At 61.2% G+C, this 27,357-nt stretch overlaps 1 protein-coding gene across 1 annotated transcript; it reads right to left on the reverse strand.

Moving 5' to 3' along the window:
* Window positions 1–2,791: 2,791 nt before the first annotated feature.
* TFAP2E (transcription factor AP-2 epsilon) lies at window positions 2,792–21,642 on the reverse strand. Its single transcript, XM_077844788.1, has 7 exons — window positions 21,616–21,642; window positions 20,607–21,071; window positions 20,138–20,189; window positions 8,914–9,136; window positions 7,507–7,625; window positions 6,950–7,091; window positions 2,792–6,425 (listed from the first exon to the last, which is right to left on the reverse strand). The coding sequence occupies exons 1-7, from the start codon at window positions 21,640–21,642 to the stop codon at window positions 6,146–6,148; spliced, it is 1,308 nt and encodes a 435-aa protein (XP_077700914.1). The 3' UTR covers window positions 2,792–6,145.
* Between the last annotated feature and the right edge of the window lie 5,715 nt (window positions 21,643–27,357).

Genomic DNA, 27,357 nt, shown 5'->3' on the forward strand with positions numbered 1-27,357 from the left:
TATGATAGACACAGAGAGAGAGAGAGAGAGGCAGAGACACAGGCAGAGGGAGAAGCAGTCTCCAGGCCGGGAGCCCCACGCGGGACTCAATCCTGGGACTCCCAAGATCGCGCCCTGGGCTGAAGGAAGGCGCCAAACCGCTAAGCCCCCCGGGGATTCCCCCCATTTGATCTTAAACTAGGATAAGGCCTACTTTATCCAGTTCTCTGCTACTCTTAATACCAGATACAGATAGGTTTTATCTGAAAATACCATCTCTCTGTTACCTACAGGTTAGAACAGTCATACTAACAGTATTGTGTTAATATCAGATGAGAATGTCATAAACTCTTTGACACAACAATGGTAAATGCTTTCTACCATAAGGAGAAAGTCACTGGATAAATGGGGGAAAGAGATGATTCATTTCACCACAGCTGGCCCAGCACTCTAGTGCCACTATGAATATGCATGGGTTTGGGCTTTTGGCTTGATGCCTGAATCTTTTTCTAGGACATCCGGTTTTAAAGCTCCACAGGTGAGTCCGACGCTTGCCCCAGTTGAGTACTACTAAAATACAGGTGGTCCTTCCTGCTTCATGGTTTTCCCATCTGTGAAGTGGTCAAAATTGTATCTATTCCATGGGAGATGGTTATGAGGATTCCATGAGATGAAGTAAAGCATTTTGAACAGGGCCTGGCACGCGTACATGCTCCGTAAGTATGTAATTGTTGGTATGTTCCGTATTTTGCATCCACACCTCCCCAGGAATGAAGTAGTTCTCTGCCTCTGAATGTTACGTGTCCCCAGACCAGTCTAGGTAAATAAGCCCACCAGCCCACCCTGATTCCCAGTCTTTCTCCAACCCAGGTCTCTTTCCTGAGCTCCAGATCAACTTATTAGCCATAGGGACATCAAATATGTATAAAGCTGAGCTTTACCATCTCCTTCCTCCAAAATTCTACAGCATTCCATCTTAGTAATAGTCACCTAGCTCCCAAATCCCCAAGCCAGAAACCTAGGCATCTTTTTTTTTTTTTTTTTTAATAATCTATAAACAGCGTGGGGCTTGAACTCACAGCCCTGAGATCAAGCATCAGATGCTCGACCAAATAAGCGAAGCAGATGCCCTGGCAACATTTATTATTTTTTTGTTAAAAGATTTTATTTATTCATGAGAGAGAGGCAGAGACACAGGCAGAGGGAGAAGCAGGCTCCCTGCAGTGAGCCTGATGTGGGACTTGATCTTGGGACCCCGGGATCATACCCTGAGCCAAAGGCAGATGCTCAACCGCTGAGCCACCCAGGCGTTCCAGCATCATTTGTTTTAAATAAACTTAATTTAAAATAAATTTGGTTTTACAGGAAAGTTGCAAAGATAATACAGAGTTTCTGTATACCTCTCACATGGTTCCCCCTTGGGTTAACGTCTTAAGTAGCCACTGTGCATTTATCAGAACGAAGAAACCAACATGGGTTGGTACATTACTATCAACTAAACTCCAGCTTTTATTCAGTTTTCCCACTGATGTCCTTTTTTTTGTTCTGGAATACAGGCCAGGATACCACTTGATACACAGCTAGGTGCCCTGTTTGGTGCCTTCTTTTTCTTCTACCTTCACATAGTCACCAACAAGTTCTAGCAGTTTGACCTCCCAAATCTTTTTTTTTTTTTTTTAAGATTTTATTTATTTATTCATGAGAGACACAGAGGGAGGCAGGCTCCATGCGGGGAGCCCGATGTGGGACTCCATCCCGGAACTCCAGGATCACACCTCGAGCCAAAGGCAGGCGCCAAACCGCTGAGCCACCCAGGGATCCCACTTCCTAAATCTTTTTTAGTAAAAATCTCTATCTCTAGTATTCTGATGTATCCCCCATCATTCTTTCCTGGACTGTTTTAACACCCTCCTGCCTTCTCTACTTTTCATTTCTTTCCTCTCTAGTTCTTTCTCTGTGCTCTACAAGTTTGATCATCTGTATCTCTTTTCACTTAAAACTCTTTATAATTTTTTAAAAATTTTTTATTTTTATTTAAAATTTTTTTTAATTTAAATTCAATTTGTCAACCTATAACATAACACCCAGTGCCCATCCATTCACTTAAAACTTCCTGACGGTTTCCCACTGTTTATAGAATAAAACCCAGTTCTTTAGTTTGACATGGTAGGCATTTCATAATCCTCTCTCGTGCTAGCTCCCCAAGTCCCTTCCCTCTTTGGGACCTCATAAAGCCCAGGATCCAATTAAAAAAAAAAAAAAAAAAAAAAGCCCTGGATCCAAATGAAGTTCTATGGACTTAGCCTGCATCTGACGTCACACCTGTAGATACCTACAAGAAGAAGGTTAAGCATTGCATCATGAAGCCTTTTTTTTTTTTTTTTTAAGATTTTTATTTATTCATGAAAGACGCAGAGAGAGGCAGAGACACAGGCAGAGGGAGAAGCAGGCTCCATTCAGGGAGCCCAACGTGGGTCTCCATCCCGGGACTCAGGGTCATGCACCGGCCAAAGGCAGTCGCTCAACCGTTGAGCCACCCAGGGATCCCCCAGCATGAAGCCTTTCATACAGATTATGTGTGCGATTGAGTCATAAAGTGGTCCGTTCTGATGTTTTCTAATCTTTCTATCAGATTTTGTTTTACTTACTTGTTTTAAAGATTTATTTAGGGGATTCCTGGGTGGCTCAGCGGTTTAGCGCCTGCCTTTGGCCCAGGGCGCGATCCTGGAGACCCGGGATCAAGTCCCACGTCCTGCTCCCTGCATGGAGCCTGCTTCTCCCTCCTCCTGTGTCCCTGCCTCTCTCTCTCTCTCCTATGTCTATCATAAAAAATAAATAAATAAATAAATAAATAAATAAATAAATCTTTAAAAAAAGATTTATTTACAAGAAGGTGAGAAAGAAAATGGGGGAGGGGCAGAAGGAGAGACTTTCAAGCAGACTCCCCCCTGAGTGGGGGGACAATGGGGAGGAGGAGGCGGCTCCATCCCACAACCCATGAGATCATCACCTGAGCTGAAACCAGGAGTCAGATGCCCAATCAACTGGGCCACCCAGACACCCCCAGATTCTTTTTTAAATGCCAACTGGGTCCCTCTAAATTGATTGCCTCAAGTTTGGAAAACCCTGGGAAGTCACTGATTTTTTAACACTCCTGCCCAAACTGCTCAGGATGGTCTTCCGATTGGTTCCCATCTGCTTTAGGTGATTAATACGTGGAGAACGATCTGTTCCTTCCCTGACCTGGGGGGAGAGGGGCCAGGATGGAGAAGAGTGGCTGGTCGGCCTCAGGGTCGGGAAGCTCAGCCCGGACTAGGGAAGAGGTTAGGGAAGCGGACAGAGTTGAGGTAGCCTGACAGGTGCTTGGCTTCCCTGCGCAGCAGCAGTGGCTGAGGCTGCTTTGCCCGAGTCCCCACTGAGCCGGCCCCGAGTCCTGTCACTGCCTCCTTTCCTGTCACTGCCTCCTTCCATGGCCCTTTGCCCAAAGCAGCGACGCTGCACGAGCAGGAGGGGCATCGGGGATTGTAACCGGCTGCCCTCCGCTCCCTCCCGTGTGAGTTAGGAACACGCCTTAGGAGGAAGGCCTCGCCCACCTCACTTCACGAGGTTTGAAAGTGGGCAGGTGTTTAAAGGCTACTCTTACTCCTCCTGGATCCCCGTGATCCCTCAAAAGAAAAACAGGAAAGTCTTTTCTCTAAATGAACGTAAACTCCAAAAGCTGATGCTTGCCCAACTCTCCCATTTAATCCACATCTACCTGCTTTGCAAAAAAGAGGCTGCACAATCTGTCTGTATATACTTGAATTATCATCTGCTTCTCCTTAGGGGAAGACCCAGTTTATCAGAGGCTAAAACACAGTTTTTCCCGCCTGTGGAATAACGAACAAACCTTACTGGGAGGAACCAAATGCTGAGACCCCATTAGAAGCTTCTTAGGCCACCTATGTTCTCCTCCGTGCGTTCCTTCCTCTGCACTGTCCCCACCTTGACTGTATACTGGGGGACCAGAGCCTTGGACCTGCTCCGCTCCCTGCGCTCTGCAGAGGGCCCGTGGGGCAGTGGGAGTGGAGGCGCGGGATGAGACCCGCCTGCACGAGTCCCTTTTGCTCGCTCTGTGACCTTTGTCAAGTTATGCTAAGATAGACTTTTCCCATATCTAAAATAAGACTTGGTTAGGACTCCGTGGTTAACAGGGCAAGTTGTCCAGCCCCGAATAACTCATAATAATAACCGGTTTCCTGCTTGTCCACCTTAGAGACACTTAACAGCCTTTTATTGGTTTACTACGTGCTAAGCATTACGTGCTATCTGTCGACGTGTTCTCTCAGCTTCTCATTGTCCCCAACAGCTTCTGTAGTTGGGGGTCTGTGGCCGGGCCCAGGGCTTTGGCGGAAGCAGAACACCCACACTTCCAGCCTCCCCTGCAGTCCTCCCGTCCTACGGACGCGATGAGGCAGTGGCCCTTCTCTGCAGAAGAACGCACATCCTTGGGCCTTTGCCCGAGGGGACGGTGCCTAGAGCTACGCTCCCTCCACTTCCGCAGAACTCCACATCTGTGGCCACACCACCTGCAAGGAACTGGCTGGAGAACATTCCCGACAACGCGAACAGCGGGCGCTGTGGCCCCCGTGAGGCGTGAGACTAAGTGGTCACTGCAGGAACAGGCAGGAAGCTAGTGTGGCCGGAGCCCAGGGGATGGTGAGGAGCAGAGCTTAAGGGCACCGGGGGGTGGGGGGGGGGAAGGTTGAGCGTCTGCCTTCGGCCCAGGGCATGACCCTGGGGTCCTGGGATCAAGTCCCGCGCCCCGGCCGACAAGACCAGCGCCCAGGCCTTCTGATGGGTTGGCTGGAGGGGTGGGACTCCCCAGTTTCCGGCGTAAGCAGCTGGGTGGAGGGGAAGTGTGGCCGAGGTCGAGATTGGGGGACCCGAGTCACGCGCCCCATTTTGGACGGACATCTGAGACCCTGTGAGTCCCGGGGAGACGTCGCACGTGCATGGGCACCGCAAACCTGGAGGGCAGAGAGGTGCCGCCAGGGAAGGTCACACCGAGAGGTCAGAGGAAACTGGGTGTGGGGAGCCAGAGAAGAGTCGCCGAGGAGAAGGTGGTCGGTCGCGTCGGGTGCCCCTAAGTCCAGAACCGGACACTGCAGCCGTCGGTGACCTTGCTAGTGGGCGGCAGCAGGCTGCTGCGAAGGAAGCCAGGCCGAGGCAGGCGGGGGAGAAAAGTGGGGGTGACGGGGGGACGGGGGCCTGTCACAGGCCTGAACCGCAGGGGACTGAACGGGACTGCTTGGGGGCTGACGTGGTAGGGGCCTGTGCACAGAGGAGGGAAGAGCCGCCCGAGGATCGGACTCAAGAGAGTGGCCAGGTTAGCGTGGGACACACGCGGGGTCCCCGCATCCCTACTGCCGCAGACCCCCCAGCGACGCCCTGGTGCCGGGTCACACGCACCGACAGGCACACGGTCGCCTTTGCACGGAGGCTGCCAATCAGGAGTCCACGGCCCTGGCCCCCCAGACAGAAGGAACAGGAGTCCATGGGCCTGGGACTCGTGGCAAAGCCGGTAACGGCGCCACCTGCCCCTGGTGCTCCCACTGGTGCCCTCAGCAGCCCCATGACTCCCTGAGGGCCCGTGCCCACCTGGGGCCCCACCGCGGCCTGGGCTACAGACGCGGTAAAAAGCTTTTATTAAGAAAATGGGGGAGCGACCGGAGAGTCGCAGGGGTGCAAGGACGGCGGGGTCCAGACAAACGGCAGCAGGTACAAAATCTCGGCCCCGGCCCCGTGTCCCCCGGAGCTCCCGGCCCCCTGCAGTCCCGCTCCAGGGCCTCTGCGCAGGACACGGTGAGCGCGTCCTCGGGTCGGGACAGGGGGGCTGCACCCTTTCTTAACCCTGCGCATCTGGGGACGACGGCCACTGCCCCACTGCCCGGGACAGACAGGCCTCTGATGGCTGCCGTCCTGGAGGAGGAGGCGCCTTCCTCCCCCCATCTGGGCCGCCCCGTCCTCAGGCCGCCGGCTGCCCCCTTCCCCTCCAGTGCCCCAAGCCAGGCCCTAGCTGCCGCCCGGGCAGCGGCACGCAGGTGGCGGCTGGGGGGCAGCCCCAGGGGTCCCTGCACCCGGGTCCCCGCCGCCTGCAGCTCTGAGCCCCCGGGGCCGCCGGGCGTCACTTGCGGTGCTTGGCGTCCTTCCCCGGGGCCTCGGGCTCCCCGGGCCCGCCGGCCGCACCTGCAAACATCTGGTCCAGGCCCTTGAGCGACTCGAGCAGGTAGTTCTGGAAGGCGGTGAGCGCGGCGCAGATGGCCGGCCCGCCGAAGCCGTGCGTGAGCAGGCTGAAGTGCGTCAGGCGGCCCTGCACCCCCGGCTCCAGCAGCAGGCCCGGGCGGCTGGCGCCCAGCGGGGAGCGGTCCTGCGCCATCAGGTCGGCGAACTCCTTGCAGATCTGCCTGCCGGGGAGGTGCGGGCGTCGGGACAGAGGTCGCACCCACCCCCGGGGCCGCCGCTGCTCGCGGCCGCGCCCAGAGCCTCACACCCGCCGTGGTCACGGCTGCTCCCCGGCCTCCCGTCGCAAACACCCTGAGCTTCACGGATTTGGGGAGAACGGGGAACCTTCCGGAAGTGGTCTCGGGATGGCAGCTGGCGGTGGGCACGACGGAGGCCTCGGTGCTGCGCCCCCTGCGCCCGCTGTCCTCGTGCCAACAGGTGCTGTCACCCAGCAGCCGCGGGGACGAAGCTGGGGTGCGAGGCGCGCCCAGTCCGTGGCCGGGATTAGGGTCCTGCACCCGGCACGTGGCTCAGGCCGGAGCCCAAGGCCTCACGGTCCCGGGGACCCGGCCGCGTGGCTGCTCAGGGATCGGAGGCCTGGGCAGGAGGCTGGGGTGGCACCTGCTGGGGACTGCGCGGCGCCCGGAGGCTCCGTCGCAGGGGGGGCCACGGGGTGGGGGGACAGGGCGCGGGGCAGGGTGCTCACCTGGCGGCCAGCAGCATGCTCTTGCGGCCGGGCAGCTGCGCGGGCTCGGCGTGCTGGCGGCTCACGTACTCCGCCGCCGCCTTGGCCGGGAACTCGGTCTCGCACACGTAGCCGAAGTCTCGGGCCAGGTGCACGGCCTCTCCTGCGGGTTGCACACAGCGTGGGGCCTGGAGCCCGGGGCGCGCACCCCAGCCCCAGCCCCGGCCGGCTGCACCTGCGCCTGCTTCCGTGGCTTCCCTCCCTGCACACCCCGCTGCCGCCCCTTGGGGCCCCCGAAGCCCTGGGGCGGCAGGCGAGCTCACCAGGGGCCCAGGCTCCGGGCGACTGACCCACGGTCCCCGGGCTCCGGGCGACTGACCCAGGGTTCCGGCCTCCAGGAGACTGACCCAGGGTCCCCAGGCTCCAGGAAAGGGACGCTTGCGCCCCCTCCCCTCACCACGTGCAAGCCCCGGCCACCACCGCCCCCGTCCACAAGGCCCGCACACGCCCGTCTGCGTGGACGCTGCGTCGGGGGCAGTCCCGCCCAGCTCGGTCACACGCCCCCAGGCCGCGCTCACCTTCCACCAGGGAGGTCAGGAGCGTCACGTTGGCGGCCTTGCGACGGCCGGCGGGCAAGTTGAGCCCGATCTTCTCCAGGCGCTCCCTCAGGCAGCGGCCCCCGTTCTTGGACTTGGCCCTTGGCGTCGAGGGGACAGACGGACACACAGACACCGTGAAGGCCACAGAGAGGCGCGTGGCTACGCCAGCCCAGCAGGGCCCCGCCGCCCCAACCCCTGTGGCCCCCTGGGGCCCCTCCAGCCCGGGCCCAACCTCTTCCCAACCTCACTGGCTGTGCGGCCGAGATGGGGCTGGGGGGCCTGGGCCATGGCTCCAAGAGCCCCCCATTTCTCTCTAGGCCCCTCCATGGCAGCGGGGACAGCCGGGGTGCGGGAGGACCGACGGGGTCTGGGGGGCTCCCCCCACTTTAGCACAGGAGCCGAGTCACATGGTCACCAGGGGACAAGGCATAAGCACGCATCCACATGGACACGCACCCCAACAGACCCACACGCAGAGAGCGACACAGGAACACACGTTCACGCCAGCCAAGGTCCCAGGGACACATGTACAGACACGCATGGACTCCTACGAGCCCCCCGGGGAGCCCAAGGGGGCCGGGAACGGCGAACCCCCAGACCTGCACAACGCAGCTTCCGTGTGGGGCTGCGCACAGGTAAACACACACCTGCCCGTCTCTGCGAGCACACATGGTCACACGGCGAGGGACACACTCTAGGGACACAGGAAACACAGACTTCTGGGTGCCCCCCATCCCCCACCATCCTCAGACACATCGAACCCTGGGGACCCGGGGGGGTTGCTCAGGTGGTTGAGCGTCCGCCTTGGGCTCAGGTCGTGACCCTGGGGTCCCGGGATCGAGCCCTGTGGGCCCCTGCTCCCGGGGAGCCTGCTTGTCCCTCTCCCTCTGCCGCTCCCCCTCTGACATCTCTCCCTCTCTGTATTTCTCTGTCTCAAATGAAGAACTAAAATCTTAAAAAACCAAAAGGCACAAGAAACTCGTGGCCCCGAAGCACAAATACCCTGGGTAGGGTTCCCCGGGACAGGGACCCACACAGACACACAGACGCCAAGGAAGACGGTGCACGGACCTCCAGACCAGAGGCCTGTGCTCCACGGGGGGCAGGGAGCCCTTTGGGGCCCTTTGGGGGCAAGGATGAGGACGGCATTTCTCTTCGCCAGACCCAGCCCGGTCCGCTCTGACACGGGGAGGTCGTCTGTCCCCTGCCTGCGGCCGGGCCTCTTCGTTCACCTGCCCCCAGCCCCGGGCCAGTGGGAGCCGCTGGGGCCCCGGCCTCCCCCAGAACATGCACGGGTCCCCACGGACGCGCAGGTGGCGAGGGGCTGCGGCCCGGGGTGGGGTGGGCCCCGGGGGCTCGGCCAGGAGCTGTGGCTGGCCGTCTTACCTGCGAAGGACACCACCCAGGAGGGACGCATTGAGGCACTCGGGAGGCGACAGTCGCCGCTGGACCTCCCCCACCGTCACCTTGTACTTGGACGTGGAGCTGAGCAGCGACAGGCGGCCTGGCACCGAGCAGAAGACCTCGCTGGGGTTCACGACGCCACCACCCAGGCCGTCTTTGGGCAGCGAGAGGGCCGCCAGGCCGCTGGCTTTGGGGGGCACAGGGGCTGCAGACGGAAGCAAGAGCGGGGGCGTGGCTGAGCCGGACTTTACGGAAGGGGACACTGAGGCCCGCGGGTGAGCGGGACTCCCCGAGTCCACGCAGCGGACGGGCGGGACAAACGGCCGCGGGGCTCCCCTCTCCTGTGCTCCCCGCACCTGTTCCCCTTCCCCAGCTGGCGGGCGCCCCGTTGGGACCCCGACGGCTGCTGCAGAGTCCGGGTGTCCGGGCAGGTGCAACCCGAGGGAGGGGGACCCGGAGGCGGGACTCCAGGCCAGGCCAGTGGGGTCTGTGCCAGGAGCCCGCCGCTCGCCCTGCCTGCTTCGGGGGGGGGTGTCTGGGGACTTTGGGGTCCCTCACAGGGTGGGACGGGTCCGGCCCCTTTAGGGCCCTGTCGCCCTTCCCGCCACGTCACTGTGGGCCGCTCAGGGACACCGGAGTGAAGACACACACCCCACGGGCCGCCCCAAAGCTCTCTGCCTCCTAATCCGCGTGGGGCGGTGAAGGGACTCTCAGAGGTTTTCTTTTATTTTTCTTTTTTATTTATTCATTTGAGAGAGAGACACAGAGGGAGCACAAGCAGGGGGAGAGGGGGAAGTAGGCTCCCTGCTTGATGCAGGACTCGATCCCAGGACCCCGGGATCATGACCTGAGCTGAAGGCAGATGCATAACTGACAGAGCCACCCAGGCGCCCCCAGAAATTAATTTTCCTAAAACCTCCTCGGAGGGAGCACCTGGGGCACCTGGGCGGCTCAGCGGGTGCAGCGCCCCCTCTTGGTCTCAGCTAAGGTCATGATCTCAGGGTCGGGAGTTCAAACCCCGTGTTGGGCTCCACACCGGGCGTGGAGCCTGCTTCAAAACAAAACAACTCAGAAAAAACACCCCCACTTGGATAATCCTGATTCCAAAAGAAAGTTCTCTCTGTCTAACCTCCATCCAGCTGCTTAGCCTCAGGGGAAGGGAGAGCCTCGGGGGAGAAAGCAGCCCGGGGTGGGGGGGCTGCCTGGGAAGCCTGAGGCCAGCAGCTAGTTCAGTAGCACCCACCACACTCTGCACTCGCATGGGTGATGTTGCGGGATCCTGAGCACAGCCCACGAGGGGCCCGTGTCTGCTGCTCCCATTTTGCAGCTGGAGAGAGTGAGGCCCGGAGAAGGGAGGCCACAGAGCCGCCAGGCGGGGCACCGGGAGCAAGCCCTGCACGCGGGTCTGCGAGGCAGCACCGCAGTCCTGCAGCCATCCAGCAACCGCTTGTGAGGCCCGCATGCCAGGGCATGAGAGGCAAGCAAGGCTGGGGACACGGGGGTGCATTCGCACCCACACCCGGACACCCAGCCAGGCCCCGGGTGCCGCCCTCCGCACCGCCCCCTCCCTCCCGGCACCGCGTCCTCCTGCACCCACGGGCCCAGGGCCCCTCCCATGCACATCACCCTCCAGACTAAGATCGGCGCTGCCCATCACGCCCCTCGAGTCAAATCCCAGCTTCCTTGCCGTGGCCAGAACGACGTGGCCCATCCTTCGGCGGGCGTCAACTGCACACAAGGGCTTGACACCCACAGCTCTGCGAGGTCTGTGCTATTACGTCCCCACTGCACGTCGGAGAAACAGAGAGTCCAGAGGGGTTCAGACGGACGGCACAGCAGGCGGGGAGCACAGACGGGTCCTGGGCCCTGATCAGACTCCAAAGTCCACATCCTTAACCATCCTAGCACCTGCCAGGTGACGCCCTCGTTCGCCCACTTTGCGTTCTGGCCACTGCCCGGGCCCCCATTTGTCCTTTAGGCTCTTGACCCAGACTGACCAGCAAAAATATACTGTCCTATATATACGCATATAATTTATATATACATAGACTATAAATTTAAGTTTTCTAGTAGCCCCATTTTTAAAAAGCAAAAAGAAATGTGAGGTTAATTTTAATATTTTTATTTTACCCCAATATGCCAAAAACACTATCATGGAAGCACGTAATCCGTATTTTAAAGATTATTAATGAGCGATTCCACATTCTTTCCTTGTACTTAGCCTTCAAAATGCGACGCACGCCTTACATTTCCAGCGCATCTTAATTCGCACAAGCCCCGTTGCCGGTGCCCAACAGCCACAGGTGCCTAGTGGCTCTAGACGTCGAAGGGGGGCGGCAAACAGGTAGCCAGTGAGCAAGGTGTGGGGGACAGGTGCCGCCCTATGGAAACCTGCTACTCGGCTGTTGGTGATCACACAGGACACACCAACGTGGCCAGGACTCCTGGCTGGTTTGGTTACCGATGACTCCAGGATTTGGGATTTCTTTGTGAAGGCTCTGGATTCTTAGAGCCTGGCAACCAATCCCAAGTCTTAAAAAAAACCCAGCACAGGCCAAAGGGAACATGGGGGAGTGCCACCTGCGAAGGGGGGCCACTAGGCTATGAGCTCTTCGAGCCGCACAGAAGGACTCCGTGCTCCTGAGCAGGCGCCTCCGTCCCCAGCCTCAGTGCGGGCACCATCTGCGCCCCCAGCCTCCCAGCCCCGTCTAGACCTGGCCTCCTCGCCCTGAACCCCCACCCCAGCTTCCATGGCTCTTCCTCCCCGACCAGGAGGGTGCCTGGACGGCAGGGCCTCAGCACAAGCGGGTATCAGTGCCTGTGGGATGAGTGAGCGGAGCAGCCTGAACGGAGAGGGGGGCATCCCTGTCCTTTCCATTGGTAGTGAAACCACCCCTCAGGCACAGGCCAGGAGGTCAGAGAGGTCACGAGTGGAAGAAGAGAAAAGCGCAGGATGTGTAGGGGGTGAGCAGCACACGTCCCACTGCAGGCAAGTCCCCATCCCGGGGCAGGACCCCAGGGGGAAGCAAAAGAGCCACGTGCCCTGGGAAGCACCAGAAACTCATCTAGCAAGATGAACGGTATTTTACTGCAGGTTATAACTTTAGGGGGGGCAGAAAGCGAGAGATTGAGAGAGAGAGAACCTTAGGCAGACTCCAGGCTCAGCGCGGAGCCTGACCTGAGGCCCCATCTCACACCCCTGAGGTTCCGACCTGAGCTGAAACCGAGAGGTGGACACAACCGACTCTGCCGCCCAGGCGCCCCTTTAATGCCGTATATTTTTAAATTAATGTAAACAAGATTTTAATTAGAAACAGTCTCGGAGGGTGGGGATGCCTGGGGGGCTCAGTCAGTTAAGCGCCTGCCTTGGGTTCAGGTCATGATCCCGGGGTCCTGGGATCGAGCCCCAGGTCTGGAGCCTGCTTCTCCCTTTCCCTCTGCCGCTCCCCCTGCTTGTGCGCGCGCTCTCTCTCTCTCAAATAAATAAATAAAATCTTAAAAAAAAAAATAGAGTCTCTGATCCTGCTCTTGGCCCCACCCTGCCTCATGGACCTTTCATTTAAAAAATTTTTTATCTTAACATTTTATTTATTTAAGAGAGAGCACGCACAAGCAGGGTGGTGGCGACAGAGGGAGAGGAGGAGGGGGAAGCAGGGTCCCCGCTGAGGAGGGAGCCTGACATGGGGCTCGACCCGGGCCCCCGAGATCGTGACCTGAGCCAAAGGCAGAACGCCCAACCGACTGAGCCACCCAGGCGTCCCCACCGTGGACCCTTCCTTGACTGCAGCCTCCTCCCGGGGTGACGGGCCAAGGCGTCCTAGCCCAACGGGCCCGTGACACTGGGCTGACAGTGTGCCATCCCCACCTCCTGCTCTGGCGCCTCCCGAGCCTGTGCACAGCTTCCCTGCTCACCTGTGTCCCTCGTCCCCTGTGTCCCTCTGCCACGAGGGAACCTCATCTGGGTGATGGAGCTGTTCCCTATTGCAGTGGTTGCACGACTATGTGTTGACATTTGTCAAAATGCAAAGACACGCGCCTTTAAGGTTACCTACACCTCAAGCTTGACTTAAAAAAAAAAAAAAACCAAACCAAACAACTCTACAAATCCATGAAATAAAAAGAAAAAGAAGGGTGGAATGACCGGCCTCCCTCTCGCATGACCCCGAAGGCAAAGGAACAGAAATAAGTCAGAAGGAATAGAAAATTCTGTCCTCCAGCCCCACTGTGTTCCGACCAGGGGCTCCCCAAGGCCAGGCCCCGGGAGAGGCCGCGCACATGGAACAGGTGGCGGCACAAACCGTGACGCCTGGCGTGGACGGGGCTCCGGGGTCAGACTGGCAGGTGCCCCCCCCACCCCCCCCGCGTGAGGCCCGGTCCCTGCTGCGCAGTCACAGCTTCCGTGGTCCTGGGTGCAGCGGGAACATGGCCCCAAGTGAGCCGATGGCTGCGAGGGCCTCAGCTCCTGATGGGAGTTCGGCTCAGGGCCTGCGCCAGGTTAATGCAGATCCAGGTGCCACCGGCGTAGGTGTGCGACAGGTGGACGCACGCACGCGCATGTGTGTGTGTCGGTGTGTGTGAAAGGAAGTCCAGGCTCTGTGCCTTTCCCCGAGCCCCAGGGTCTTTCCCATTTTCCTTGGGGCCTCTTCCCTCCAAAATGGCAAGAGGGGGATGCCTGGGGGGGGCTCCGCAGTTGAGCACCTGCCTTAGGCCCAGGGCATGACCCCGGGGTCCTGGGATCGAGTCCCGCGTTGGGCTCCCTGTAGGGAGCCTGCTTCTCCCTCTGCCTGGGTCTCTGCCTCTCTCTCTCTCTCTCTCTCTCTCTCTGTGTCTCTCATGAATAAATACAATTTAGAAAGAAAGAAAGAAAGAAAGAAAGAAAGAAAGAAAGAAAGAAAGAAAGAAAGAAAGAAAGAAAGAAAGAAAGAAAGAAAGAAAGAAAGAAAGAAAGAAAGAAAGAAAGAAAAGAAAGAGAAAGAAAGAAAGAAAGAAAGAAAGAAAGAAAGAAAGAAAGAAAGAAAGAAAGAAAGAAAGAAAAGAAAAGAAAAGAAGTGGCACGAGGAATGGGAACCAAGGCTGGGGAGGCGGTGGCGTGAGAAAGGGACAGTCATGAAGGTAGAATGAAAGCAGCACAGACTGCAGAGCAGGGACACTGGTGCTTGGCTCCCCGACTGCCTGACGCCCGTGGCGTCCTCCCTGCCTCCCCGGCCTCCCCCCACGGCACAAGCACAAGCCTTCCACACGCACACACTCCTACCACCAACACCAGAGCTCCTGGTCGTCCAGCCGGTCACACAAGACACCCACTTGTCTACACGCTGCGTCCACGGCGGGCAGCTACGGTCCGAGCACCGAATCTGGGGAGGAGGCAAAAGACTCTCCCAGGAAGCGGACTGAAATTTCAATTCCGTCTAGAAGCAAAGGCAGGAAAAAACTCCCTGTGCCCCTGGCCTGGGGAGTGGGTTCCGAGGCTCAACCCTGGAACCACGATCCGTAAAAGAAAAGAGTGATAAAGCGGGACCTCAGCAGAATTGTGCACCTCTGCACCTCGGAAGGCACTATTTAAAAAAAATGGAAAGACAAATCATGAACTTGAAGGAAACAGTAGAAAATCACATATGTGATCAAGGAGGCCGACGCTCAACCCCTGGGCCACCCGGGTGTCCCTAAATAAATTAATCTTAAAAAGAAAAAAAAGACAATGTCAAGTGTAGGTGAGGCCGGAGCCCTGTTGTTGGAGCAGAAATGTGGAACAGAACATTCTGGGAAGCAGCGTGCCAGGCCTGTAGGAAATTAAATACCAACTTACCGTGACGCCCAGGATGTCACCACCCGGGATTTACCGAAGCGCCATGAAAACACAGGTGTGCACACAGACGTGTGTGAGTGATCGGAGCAGCATGAGCACGGCAGCCCGAGGGTGCAAAATCCCGAGCGCCCAGCAACGGGTGACCCCGCACGCCGCGGGGTGCGGCCCCACAACACAAGGAAACAAGGGACCCAAGCAGAACTACTCACACCTGCCTGACACAGGTGAGCCTCCAAAACACTACACAGGGAGAAGTTGCTGGATGCACCCCTGGCATGTTTATGGATTCCACGGATGCAGCGTGTCTGGAAATGGGGCCGCCTTGGGCGGGAGTGAGGATGAGCCACAGGCAGAACGCAGAGATCTCAGGGTGATGCACAGGCCGTGGGCCGAACGCTGGGAATGACGGCTACAGGACTCTGTACATTGACTAAAAATCATCGAATTATACCATTACATGGCTGATTTCAGGAATGTACATTTTTGACTGCAGTGGCTGCGTGACGAAGGCAGGCTCCTGCCCGAGCTTGCAGGGCCCCCCGCTGCGAGAGGCACCCGGGAAACCTTGGCTCTACAGGCACCTCCAGGGCCTCTGATGCCTGCGGTTCCTCAGCCCACACTCAGGGTGCATGGGGGCAAGGGGTGCGGCTGGAGAAGGCAGACGGGTGGGGAGGCCACCCTGCCCAGCCCACTACCCCCCCACCCACTGGCTAAGTTTCCTTCCCACTAACTAACCTGGGCTCACCTGCCCACCCTCCTGGCCTCAGCCACCACCCAGACCCCCACCTGCTCGGCACTGGGCCTCCCCTCTCCTTCTGGGGCGACCAGGGCCCGGGAGGCAAGTGAGGCAGGAACGTGCAAGTGCCGGGTCCCCTCCTCTCTCTACGTGAAACTCTGATTTTTTGTTCATCATGGATTTGTGGCAAGTGCTTCCTATTTTAAAATACTGCACTAAGAGGGACGCCCCAGGGGGCTCAGTGGTTGAGCGCCTGCCTTCGGCCCAGGGAGTGACCCAGGTTCCTGGGATCGAGTCCTGCATCGGGCTCCCTGCATGGAGCCTGCTTCTCCCTCTGCCTGTGTCTCTGCCTCCCTCGCCTTCTGTGTCTCTCGTGAATAAATAAATAAATAAATCTAAAAAAAAAAAGTCAGTGGGGTCCAATAAAGAGAAAACCATTTAAAAAAATATATTTCAAATAAATAAATAAATAAATAAATAAATAAATAAATAAATAAATTTTAAAAATGCTGCACCGCTAAGATATGTCATCCACCTGAGGCGCTGGGTGGCTCGTTGGGTTAAGCACGTGACTCCCGACCCCAGCTCAGGTCATGCTCTCAGGGGCCCCGATGCATGCTCTCAGGGGCCCGTGCTCAGCAGGGAATCTGCTTAAGGATTCTCTCTCCCTTTCCCTCCGCCCCTCCCTCCACTTGCACTCTTTCTCTCTAATGCAAACAAATAAATATTTTTTTAAAAATATATTTATATTGATCCAATCCTTGCCTCAAAGGTGAGCACTTCGCTCTCCGCACCCGAGGCCTGGCCCTGCGGAGATTCACCCGGAAGCCCCCAGCCTCCTGGAGTCCCAGAGCCAAGGACAGTGGAGGGGACGGTGGCCGTTGACTTCAGCCCCTCCCTGGAGACCCTGGGTTGGACCACAGAGCCCAGCAGGAAGGCCCGTCCCCAGGCCCAGCTGACCAGCCACCTTCTTGGAAGGGAGGCGTGATTCGTCTCAGTTCTCCTCCCTGCACCGCGGCCCCCCAGCTGCGGCTGGACAACCTGGACCCACGCAGACTTGAACCTTTGTAGGCGGCCTGGCCCTACCGCGTGGAGGGCCTTTGCACGTGCTGTGTCTCCTTGGGGGACAGTAGCTTGGCTGGATGTCTCTGCAGCGCACTCTGACTTCAAACCCCGTCACACATTCATTCAACAAACCCCCGTGGAACACCTGGAAGACCCGCGCTCACCTCTCCTGGAGGAAGCCCCCAGCCTCAAGCACTCAGCTTCCTCCTCGTCTCACACCTCTCCGTGTTTCTCCACCAGACAATACTCCCCCCAGGTCTGGCCCCCGCCAGCCCCCATTGCTCGGCAGGTTGCAAAACCGGGAGTACCTGACTTGGGCAGTAGATGCAGCGCTCGCAGCCTCTCCTCTCCTCTGTGCCCCCCACACCCAGGGGCCCCCACACCCAGGGCCAGCAGGCCAGCACCCCGTCCCAGGGGGGTCCTGGGCGCAGGCTTGGCTCCTCCTTCCCCCTGCAGGCCGAGTGCCTGGGGCAGCGAAGGTTTCACAGCCAAGGTCAGGCTCCCCTCATCGAACCCCCACTCGGCTTCTGGGGTTTGGTGCCCAGGACCTCAACCCTAGCGGCCCTCTGGTGGGGCTGCGGAGCCGCACAACCGACACAGCGAGCCCCGCCCGACTCCCCCCCCCCCCCCCCCCCGTCCAGGGGGCCAGGGCCCGGCCGCCTCCCGTGGGTGACAGAGGCCCGAGGGCCGTCTGGGTGTCGCCGCAGCTGTCGCGTGGTCGGGAGGGCCCAGGAGGACACCAACCGGCCGCCCGGGGTCCTGCGGAGACAGAGACGGTGCAAGTCCCTGTGGAAACTGCTCACACCCGGCCACCTGCTTGGCCGCCGGGTCAGGGCCTGGGGACAGCTTTGCGGGCCCTGTCCCCTGCTCCCTGGTGCTGCCATGGAAGGCCCAGCTCGCACCTGGGGACCCAGGCGCTCCCTCCGCACGAGCCTGGCTCCCACCCCTCTCTCTTGGCCACTCCGCTCCCGGGTGAGCCACGTTGGCCCAGGGGGGCACCCAGGTGGCCAAGAGCTGGCACTGTGTGCGGTGCAGGGGCTGTGCACGCCCCACCCCCGGGCCCAGCGGGCACCAGCGCCCACCCCCCCCAGGGCCCAGCAGGTACCCGCACCCCCCCCAGGGGCCCAGTGGGCACCAGCACCCACCCCCCCAGGCCCTAGCAGGCACCAGCGCCCATCCCCCCCAGGGCCCAGCGGGTACCAGCACCCACCTCCCCCCAGGGCCCAGCAGGCACCCGCACTCACACCCCCCCCCAGGGCCCACTGGCCACCAGCGCCCCCCACCAGGGCCCAGCGGGGAACCAGCACCCACCCCCGGCCCCCAGGGCCCAGTGGGCACCCACATCCACATCTGCTTCCCAGGGGCCCAGCGGGCACCCACACCCACCCCCGCCCCCCCGAGGCCCAGCAGGCACCAGCACCTGCACGGCCCAATGGGCCCAGTGGGTCACACTCAGGACAATCCCGCGGTCCTCCCTGTGGTTCTGGAGCCACTGTTGGGGAGCCCGGTGCCTGCCTGGAACCCAGAATATATGGCAGCTCCCATCCTTTGAGAGAAACCATGTCCGGGCCAATCCAGGGCCTCGTCACCGCCAGTCTCCTGGCCGGGGCCTGGCTCTGGACTGGAGGTCAAGGCACTCTGAGCCCCAGCGGAGCCTTCTACGACTTCCCGCGGAGAGGTTCGCAGGCTCCGGGCACGCTTGGGATGGGGGGGGGCTGGCCCCAGGGAGTCAGTGAGCCTAGTCCCCCTCCCTACCCCATTCCAGGCCACCCCCTGGGCAGAAGTGGGGAGCTGGGGACCGCAGCCACACTGTCTGTCCGGGGCGGGACGCAGCCCAGCCGCAGGCCCTTGCCAAGCGCAGATGGAGCTCTTCCGTCCTGCGTGTTCCCAAAAGTCCACTAAGTCAGGGCCGCATCCACCACCTCAGCGGCTCCTGGAAGCCGGTTTGGTTTCCCCTCCACATCCCTGCATCCGGGTGACACAGGCCAACACTAAGAGGCCCTTCTCTTCCAGGCTCGGGGCCTGTACCCCCACACTCTAGGCTGGCCAACTAGCTCTCCGCCCCTGGCAACCCAGCCCCGGCCCCTGGAGGGTCAGGCCTCACGCCCCATCCTACCCCAGCCTCAGCCCAGCCTCCCCCGAGAACAGGTGAAGTGCAAACGATGCCTGGGCTTGAAACGGCTCTTTCGGAAAACAACCGGAGCCAAATCCTGAGGGAGCGGCACCTGACCAGGCCCCACAGGCTCGTGTGTGCCATGGAATTCCTCCTGGGGCTCCTGCCCTAAATCTAAGGAGCCCACCCGAAGCCTGGACCCCTCTGACTCTCTGTGTGTCTCTCTCTCACTTTCTCACCTTTTCCTGGCACGTCCAGAACTGGGTCCTCCAGCGGGAAAATCCACTGGAGGGCAGGTCTCACGTCCCCAGCTTTCACTAGTGCAGAGACACAGGCACCCCCCAAAAGGCACAGGAATGATTCTCACATGCCTAGAGATCCTCTGGAGCAAAGAACAAACTCCAGGACACAACAAAGACCCTGACACACACAGAGAGACTCCCAAACTCCCAGAAATGTACACCAACATCCTGGGCACGCATCACACACTCAGCAACGGAGACACACTCCCAAGCCAAGAAACACCAGAAAGACACCTGGGAAAGGAACACGCCAGACACAGGAGCCCGAACTCACGCAGGACATCCAGGGGCAGGACATCCCGCCCTCGGACGAACACCCCATATATCCACACGCCAAGTCCCATCACCCTAAATGTGGAAAGAGGCTCCGGCAAGAACAGGAAATGCCCCCAGGAAAACCCTCGCTTCCCCCACCCCACTCTGCGGCGGCCAGGCTGGGAAGGAAGGCTCGGAAGCCGGGAAGTGCTGAGGCTCTGGAAGGAGGAGGGCGTTTAGGGAACCCCGGGAACTGCACTCCGTTCGGCCTCTTAGGAATCAGCGAAGTAGTTTAACTCCCACGGCCAGTTAGTTCCGGAGCCCGAGTGCTCCCTCCCCTGGGCAGGGGCGGCCAGGCCCCTCCGTGCAACTCCAGGCCCCCAGCTGCAGTGAGCCCCGGGGGTTCAGTGTGCCCAGGCTGCAGGCTCTGGGGGCCACACCCCGACCTGCCATGTGCCTGAGCTCTGGAGGGGACCCCTCTTTGCCGCCCCGCTCTCTCTCCCGGGCTAGGAAGCTGCCGGCCGCAGCTGAAGCCTGCGGTGCACAGGAGGCAAGCTCCACACGGTAGGGCCTGCAGCCCGCACCGTGTCCCCGGTACCCGCCAGCCTGCACCGTGTCCCCGTCCCCCTCAGCCCGTACCGCCTCCCCTGTCCCCCCAGCCTGCACCGTCTCCCCCAGTTCCCCCCCACACACCGTGTCCCACAGTTCCCCCCCCTGCAGCCCGCACCGTGTCCCACAGTTCCCCCCTCCCCCGCAGCCCGCACTGTCTCCCCCATCTCCCTGCAGCTGGCACCATCTCCCCCAGTTACCCCTGCAGCCCGCACTGTCTCCCCTAGTTCCCCCTGCAGCCTGCATCATCTCCCCCACTTCCCCCCTGCAGCCGGCACTCCCCCTCTGCCCCCCGCAGCCACCTGCTGTGCCTTCCTTACCTTTCTTGATCACAGACTGGTCCAGGAAACCCATTCCCGGCTCATCCACCGCCTGAAAATAGGAGAGGCTGTGGTAAGGGTGCTTGGGGACCTAGGCCCCGTCACCTCCCCAGGCCCCACTCCCCTGCGCTCAGCACCCCCATTCGGGGGCGGCCTGGCGGCTGCAGCCCCAATACCTCCCTCTGGCCCGCGACCTTATTTGGAACCTTAGCCGATGCCTGGGCCTCTCTTTGTTGCAGGCACGGCCCCAGCGCACCCCCCCCCCCCCGCCCCGGGCTCTGGGGCGGGGCCACAGGGGTGCGGGGGCCACGGAGAACTCGGGAAGGGGCTTGGGCTGCCGCGCTTGGAAGGCACCTGCAGCGCCCCTGCTGCGCCCCGACGGCACCTGCTGCGCCCCGAGAGCACCTGCAGCGCCCCGAGGGCACCTGCTGCGCCCCGACGGCACCTGCCGCGCCCTCCCGGGGCTCACCTGCAGGTCCTCCAGGCCGGGGGGCGCCGCCAGCCCCGGGAGGCCGAGGGGCGCTTCGGCCAGGCCGTGCAGGAGGCGGGGCGCGGCGGCGGCGGCGGCGGCGGCGGCGGCGTAGTCGCGGCGCGGGTCGAGGCCCAGGGCGCGGGCGGGCGGCGCCAGGAGGCCGGGCGGCTCGTCGTGGGCGCGGGCGGCGGCGCGGGGCGCGGCCCAGGCGGGCTGCGGGGGCTGCGGCTGCGCCAGGGGGCCCAGGCCGCCGAACGGGTCCGCCGCCAGGTGCGGGAAGGCGGCGGCGTCGGGCGCCGGGCCGTAGGGCAGCGGCGGCTGCGGGTAGGGCGGCGGGAAGTAGGGCGGCTGGAAGTCGGCGGCGGGCGTGTGGCTCAGCGGCGGCGCCGGCCCGTAGGGCGCGGGGGGCAGGGGCGGCAGGCGGGCCCCAACGGCAGCCGCGCCCGGCCCGTCGGGGCGCTCCTGGGGGCGGGGGGCGCGTCAGGCGAGCGGCCGCCGCCCAGGGACCCGCCCGGGCACCCCCCACCCCGGCCCGCGGGGTCCGACCCGTCCTGCGCGCCCCGCGGGGCCTGGGGTCTCCCTCGGAGCGGCGCGCGGGGGCCCGGGGGCGACACGGGGGATGGCTGGAGGAGGGCGCGGCGGGGCCGGGCCGGGGGTGCCCGGGGCGGGGCGGCGGGCCGGAGGTCCGGCCGCGGGGCCCGGGGGATGCTTACGGGGGTCCGGCCCCGGCCCGGGGGATGCTTACGGGGGGGTCCGGCCCCGGCCCGGGGGATGCTTACGGGGGGTCCGGCCCCGGCCCGGGGGATGCTTACGGGGGGGGGTCCGGCTCCGGCCCGGGGGATGCTTACGGGGGTCCGGCCCCGGCCCGGGGGATGCTTACGGGGGTCCGGCCCCGGCCCGGGGGATGCTTACGGGGGGTCCGGCCCCGGCCCGGGGGATGCTTACGGGGGTCCGGCCCCGGCCCGGGGGATGCTTAGGGGCCGGCCGCGGCCCGGCGCCGACTCACCATGGCGGGGTAGGTGTGCACCAGCATGGGGCGGCGGAGCCCTCGCCCGACGGCGGGCGCTGCAGGAGGACGCGCGGGGCCTGCGGAGCCCGCGGGGCTGCGGGGGGCGCGGCGGGGGGCGAGGCGGGCGGCGGGCGCTCAGCGGCGGGCGCCCCGGGGCGGGTCCATGGGGGGCGCCGGGCCGGGCGGGCGCGGGGCGCGGTCGGGCAAGCGGGTCCCGGGGCGCCGGCGCCCGCCCTCCGCCGTCTGAGCGCGGCCGCTCCATGCGCTCCAGTTATAGTGGCGGGGGCGCGCTGGGCCTCCGGGGCGCGCATTAAAGAGACACGCGGTGGCCGCTCCTCCCTTCTCCCGGCGACAGTTCAGGGGGAGGCGTGGCGCAGGCGGGACCCGGCGGGGAGGGTGGCGGGGCGGGAACCGGCCCCAGCGGGGCGCAGCTCTCCCAGCTGTGCGCGAACCAAGAGGGGTTGGAGGCCAGGATGCGGGGGCCTGGCCTGGGATGGGCCCTGTCGCCTTCACTTGCCTTTGAGCAAAGCAAACGCTGCTCCTGCGCATCCTCAGCCTCCTGGCCTGTAAAATGGGTATCAACCCTTCCAGCAGGCGCCTGGCCCGACTGCGGATGGGGCCTCGGCAACGTGGAAGCAGTGTGAGAGCGGCAGACTCCAGCCACTGGCCCAGGGCACGCATGTGTCAGCGTGTAATGTGTATGCCTGCGGGTGTGCAGTGCCAGCCCCGGCTCCCTGAGCCGCCTCCAGAGGGGCCCCTGTCCTCAGCCTCCTGCCGGCTGGTAAGTCCCAATGCCAAGCCAGGCTCCGAGGAAGCAGGTTGCACAGAGAGACAGCAGGCCAGATGGAGGCTGGGCAACAGGGAGTGTAGGCCTCTCACACCAAGACACTGTTGAGTGACTATGTGTGCAACTGCCCCACTTGGACGGAGTGCAGTCGTCACACTGACATGCGCAGGCTGTGTGCTCGTGTGTCACTGTGGCAGGCGCTGGCCGGCGCTCAAGCACAATCCAGGCCCCAAAAGGTCCTGCACCTTTCCTTCTCCCCACACCCAGCCCTCTCCTCCCGAGAAGCAGGGGCAAGGATGAAAGAAAGGGAAATGAGAGGAATACTAGAGGAGCAGGAATTTCAAAAGCAGGAGGGGGGGGGCGCGTCTGGGTGGCTCATTTGTTAAGCATCTGCCTTGGCCTCTAGTCATGGTCCCAGGGTCCTGGGACTGAGCTCCTGTCCTTCGGGCTCCCTGCTCAGCGGGGAGTCGGCCTCTCCCTCAGCCTGTGTACTCTTGCTCTCTCTCTCTCTCAAATAAACACAATCTTTTTTTTTCTCTCTTTAAGATTGCATTTATTTACTCATGAGAGACACACAGAGAGAGGCAGAGACACAGGCAGAGGGAGAAGCAGGCTCCCTGCAGGGACCCCGACTCAGTACTTGATCCCAGAACTCCAAGATCACACTTTTTGAGCCAACGGCAGGCACTAAGCCGCTGAGCCACCCAGGGATCCCACACTTTTTCTTTTCTTTTTTTTCCACACTTTTTCTTTAAGATTTTATTTATTTATTCATTAGAGACAGAGAGGAAGAGACACAGGCAGAGGGAGACACAGGCTCCATGCAGGGAGCCCGATGAGGGACTCGATCCCCGGCCCCTGGGGTCACGCCCTGAGCCGAAGGCAGACAGACGCTGAACCACTGAGCCACCTGAGGATCCCAATAAATACAATCTTTAAAACAACTTGAAAAAATAAAAAGCAGGGGCAACCCTGGTGGCTCAGTGGTTTAGCACCGCCTTCAGTCCAGAGCATGATCCTGGAGACCCAGGATCGAGTCCCAGATCGGCTCCCTGCATGGAGCCTGCTTCTCCCTCTGCCTGTGTCTCTGCCCCCTCCGCCCTCCCGCCCGTGTCTCTCATGAATAAATAAAATCTTAAAAAGAAAAAATAAAAAGCAGAAGGAAGCGAGGAAGCTTCCTTGTTTAAAGGAAGAAGATGCTGAGACCAAGGCCTAGAAGAAATCCTCGCAGAAGTACTTAGTACAGGGTGTGCCGTGCTCTGTGCTAAGTACCTGGTGGGACTGGGTCATTTCAGCCGTGTCTCTAGAGGGGAGGACGAGGCACAGAGGACTGAACCTGTTTGCCCAAGGTCGGGTGGCTGGCTGAGGGTTGGTGCTGGGAACTCCTACCCGAGACTGCCTGCCACTCGGGCACTGGGAACGGAGTTCTGACCCCCTCGGCCTGTGCTCCCCCACATCCCTCTTCCTCTCTGACACCAGTTCCTGCAACTCCAAGCAGTGGGACAGCAAAGTAGGGGGGTCACAGAGGCCTGTATGTTTCCAAGGCCCCTTTCCAGGGAAGCGGATGATGCCAAAGGAGAGGTGACAATGTGTCGGTGGATGACAGAAGGGGGGGTTAGCCCCAGAAGGTAAGTGGAGGAGAGGATCCCAGTGAGGTAAGTGAGGGGGGATCCCAGAGACATTTGGCAGGTGCGGAGCTCAGGCCTGGGTCATCCCAGCCTGGGGGGCCGTGGGGCAGGAAGAGGCTAGAAGCAGCATCACTGAGAAGTTTCTGGAGGCTGGAGCCACCAGCTAGGGGGGTGGACGAGCCAGTCGGACAGGGCGGACCCGAGGTCTGGTGTATGTCACGCAGGTCTGTGCGTGCGGGGGTGAATCTGTGACGAGACCCCCCCTCCTCACCTCTTGGATTCAGCGGCGGGACATCAGAAGCGAGGCTGCAGGACAGGAGGGTGCGGGTGGGTGCGTGGCACCCTTTGGGGGAGGCCCAAGGCTGGCGATGCCCATGCCCAGCCCTGGGGACCCCCGGCTGTGTCCGGCAGGCTGCAGGAAGGGCGTAAGGAGTGGACAGGCTGTCCGTCCAGGGGCCTCCAAGGGCTTCCTCTGGCTACTTCCTTGCGGCCTGAGACACCCCTGTGGCCTCCTTGTCCCCCCGCCCCGCGACCACTCCTCAGCCACGTCGCTACTCACTGTCAGGGTCGCAGCCTCGGCCCTTCCTTCCCATCTACGCTTGACGAGGGCGAGTCATTCATCCTCAAGGCCCTGGTGGCTGCGGGCAGGCTGTCACCCGTGGTCTGATCCGTACCTCTCGCGAGGTGCGCACACCCACGGGGGCGGCCGCCTGAAGCCCCCCCAGCCCCCGGTAGTCCCCAAAGTGTGTTTCCGGGGCCGGCATCCCCTGCCGCCCCTGTCCTGCCAAGGTGCCACCTCCCGGACGTCACCCGGCCTCCTGAAGCGGGGCCTCTGAGCCTGGGGCCTGGAATCTGCGTGTTGTAGACTCGGAAGGGGACGCAGCAGCTCGCTGGGGTTTGCCGACTAGGGACGTGGTGACAGCTCCCTGATGGCTCTCGCGCTTGGCGTCACCCTTCCCACCTGCAGCTGCACGAAGCGGTCGGGGGCCTGGAGTGTGTCACCTTCTTGCCCGGAAGGCTCGGGAGGCTCCCCGCGGCGTCTTCGGGGCACACACAGTGTAGGCACCCTGGGCGCCCCCACCCCCTGGGCCGCGCTGATCGTCCCTTCCGGCTCATGAGCTGCTTCACAAGAGGATGATGGGGGGGGGTGGGGACCGGGAAGGCCCCTCCAATGCACGATGGATGCCGGAGCTGGGGGGGGCGCAGCCGGCTGTCAGGGAGCCTGCATGCCAGCAGGCCCTGGTGGGGGACACACACACAGGGACGCAGGAGACACAGCGGCGCTCGTGCGCAGGTAGCAGGGCACCGTCTCCCCGGCTCATCGCGACCCCCCTCTTCAAAAAGTGAGTTTGTGTCTGGATCGGTTGTTAAGACCGCGGCCGGCTTGCCCTGGTGACACAACCAGGCCGGGCCACGGGACCAGGTGGCACAGGAGATGCTGAGGCGCCACCTGGCGGTGTCACGACGGCAGCTCAGGTCGCCTGTGGCCCTGGCCGCAGAAGCCCCAGGAGTGAGCGGGCCTGGTAACGTGGCCGCGCCCTGGCCGACCGGGGCCCAGGACTTTCCAGACCCCGCACCTGCAACTCCCAACTCCCCGAGCTCCGGGCCACAGAAAGCAGGCGACCCCTGGGTACCCCACAAGCAGCATGAACTCGCCATTTCCCGAAATGAGCTTGTATTTTGCATTAACCTGTTTCCCAGCGTTCCCGGTGATGGTGAATGGCCCCATTATCCACTTAGTGGCCCAGATCGGGTATCCAGGAGGGCTCTGGATCCCTCCTCACTCCCAATCACCAAGCCCTGATAACTAACTCCTTCCTGCATCTTCTCCACCTGCCCTGCCACAGGCTTAGTTCAGACTCGGTACTTCCTCTCTGAGCTCCCTGCCTCAGTTCCCCCTCGCAGCCAGTCATCTTTCAAAAATGCAAACTGGATCACGTTCGGTCTGGCGAAAACAAATCTCAGCGTGGTCCCACAGGTCTGCTTGTGAGCACGGCACGCCAGGGCTTGCAAGGTCCGGTCCGTAGCCACTGGCCCAGCCTCCTCTTCACGTGCTACGTGGCAACAACGAGCTACTTGCAGTTCCCAAGCCCGCATGCCTTTACACCGCGGTTCCTCTGCTCGTCTGCCTGGCAAGCCTCTCCTCAGCCCCAGGTCTCAGGGCAAAAACTTCCTGAGCTTTCTCAGACTATTGAGTGTAAGAGCAGAGGGGCTCCTATGCTCCGGCCATACTTTGCTCAGACCCCCATAGAAGCAGCTGATTACACCTGAAGGGGCTGGTGCCTCGACTGTCCCCTCCCTAGATTTTAAGCTGCTTGACGGCAAGGCCCGTCTTTCGTATTTCCTCCAGGGCACCCAATGTAGGAACGGGACTGTCAGGACCTCTAGTAAGTAATGTTCCTCCGCCCATGCACAGCCAACAGCAGAGGCACATGGGAAATGCTCAGTGAGCGCTTGTTGGCTGGAGGGCCTAGGTAGGGAGGTCCGCCAGGTGGGGGCTGGGGCTGGTCTGGCTCCAGTCTGACCACTTCGGCTCAGGCCCGGGGAAGCAACAGGTGCTTGGCTCCAGTCTCCTGCTGGAGCTCTCAGGACCCTTCCCCTTCCCCCTTGGCATAGAACAGAGCTGAACAGTTGGCTAAGTGTCTGCCTTCAGCTTGGGCCACAATGCTGGGGCCCTGGGATGGAGCCCCACTGCAAGCCCCCCATCCTGGCTCCCTGCTCAGTGGGGAGCCTGCTTCCCCTTCCCCCTCTGCTGCTCTCCCTGCCTGTGCTGTCAAATAAATAAAATCTGCAAAAAAAAAAAAAAAAAAAAAACCATGAAAAACAAGAGGTGAACCGCTGGTTGCCTAAAAGCCACGTTTGGCCTGGAGATGTAATTGGGGGCAGTAATGATTTCATTTTAAAAAATGGATCAACATTCAAAAATCAGATTTTGCATAAAATTGAGGGTTTCTGACTTGTCTTTGTTTAAAAATTGGAGGGCGTGGCAGTAGTACTGGGTGGCCCTCCGCGTCAGCACTTCACTTGTACAAAAGCCCCGAAGCCCCGCCGGGCCTGGCCGCCTCAGCACGTTTGCCACCCTGCCCTGGGAGGTCCAGGCTACGGGCTGGGCGCTCAGCGGCCTGCTGGCTCTTGGCTCCGGCACTCACTAGCACATCATCACCTCGAGCCAACCGCCTCCCCGCGCTGAAGTGCCTTCACCTGCAAAATTGGGATAATGCCTGTGTCGCAGGATTCTTGGGCGGGCTAAAGGCCAGGACACCTGTGAAGTGTGCTTGGCCGGGTGTGTGTCCAGCAAATGGTGGATGTGAGCTGCGGGAGGCG

Source organism: Canis aureus, chromosome 13 (assembly GCF_053574225.1).
Source record: "Canis aureus isolate CA01 chromosome 13, VMU_Caureus_v.1.0, whole genome shotgun sequence".
NCBI lineage: Eukaryota > Metazoa > Chordata > Mammalia > Carnivora > Canidae > Canis > Canis aureus.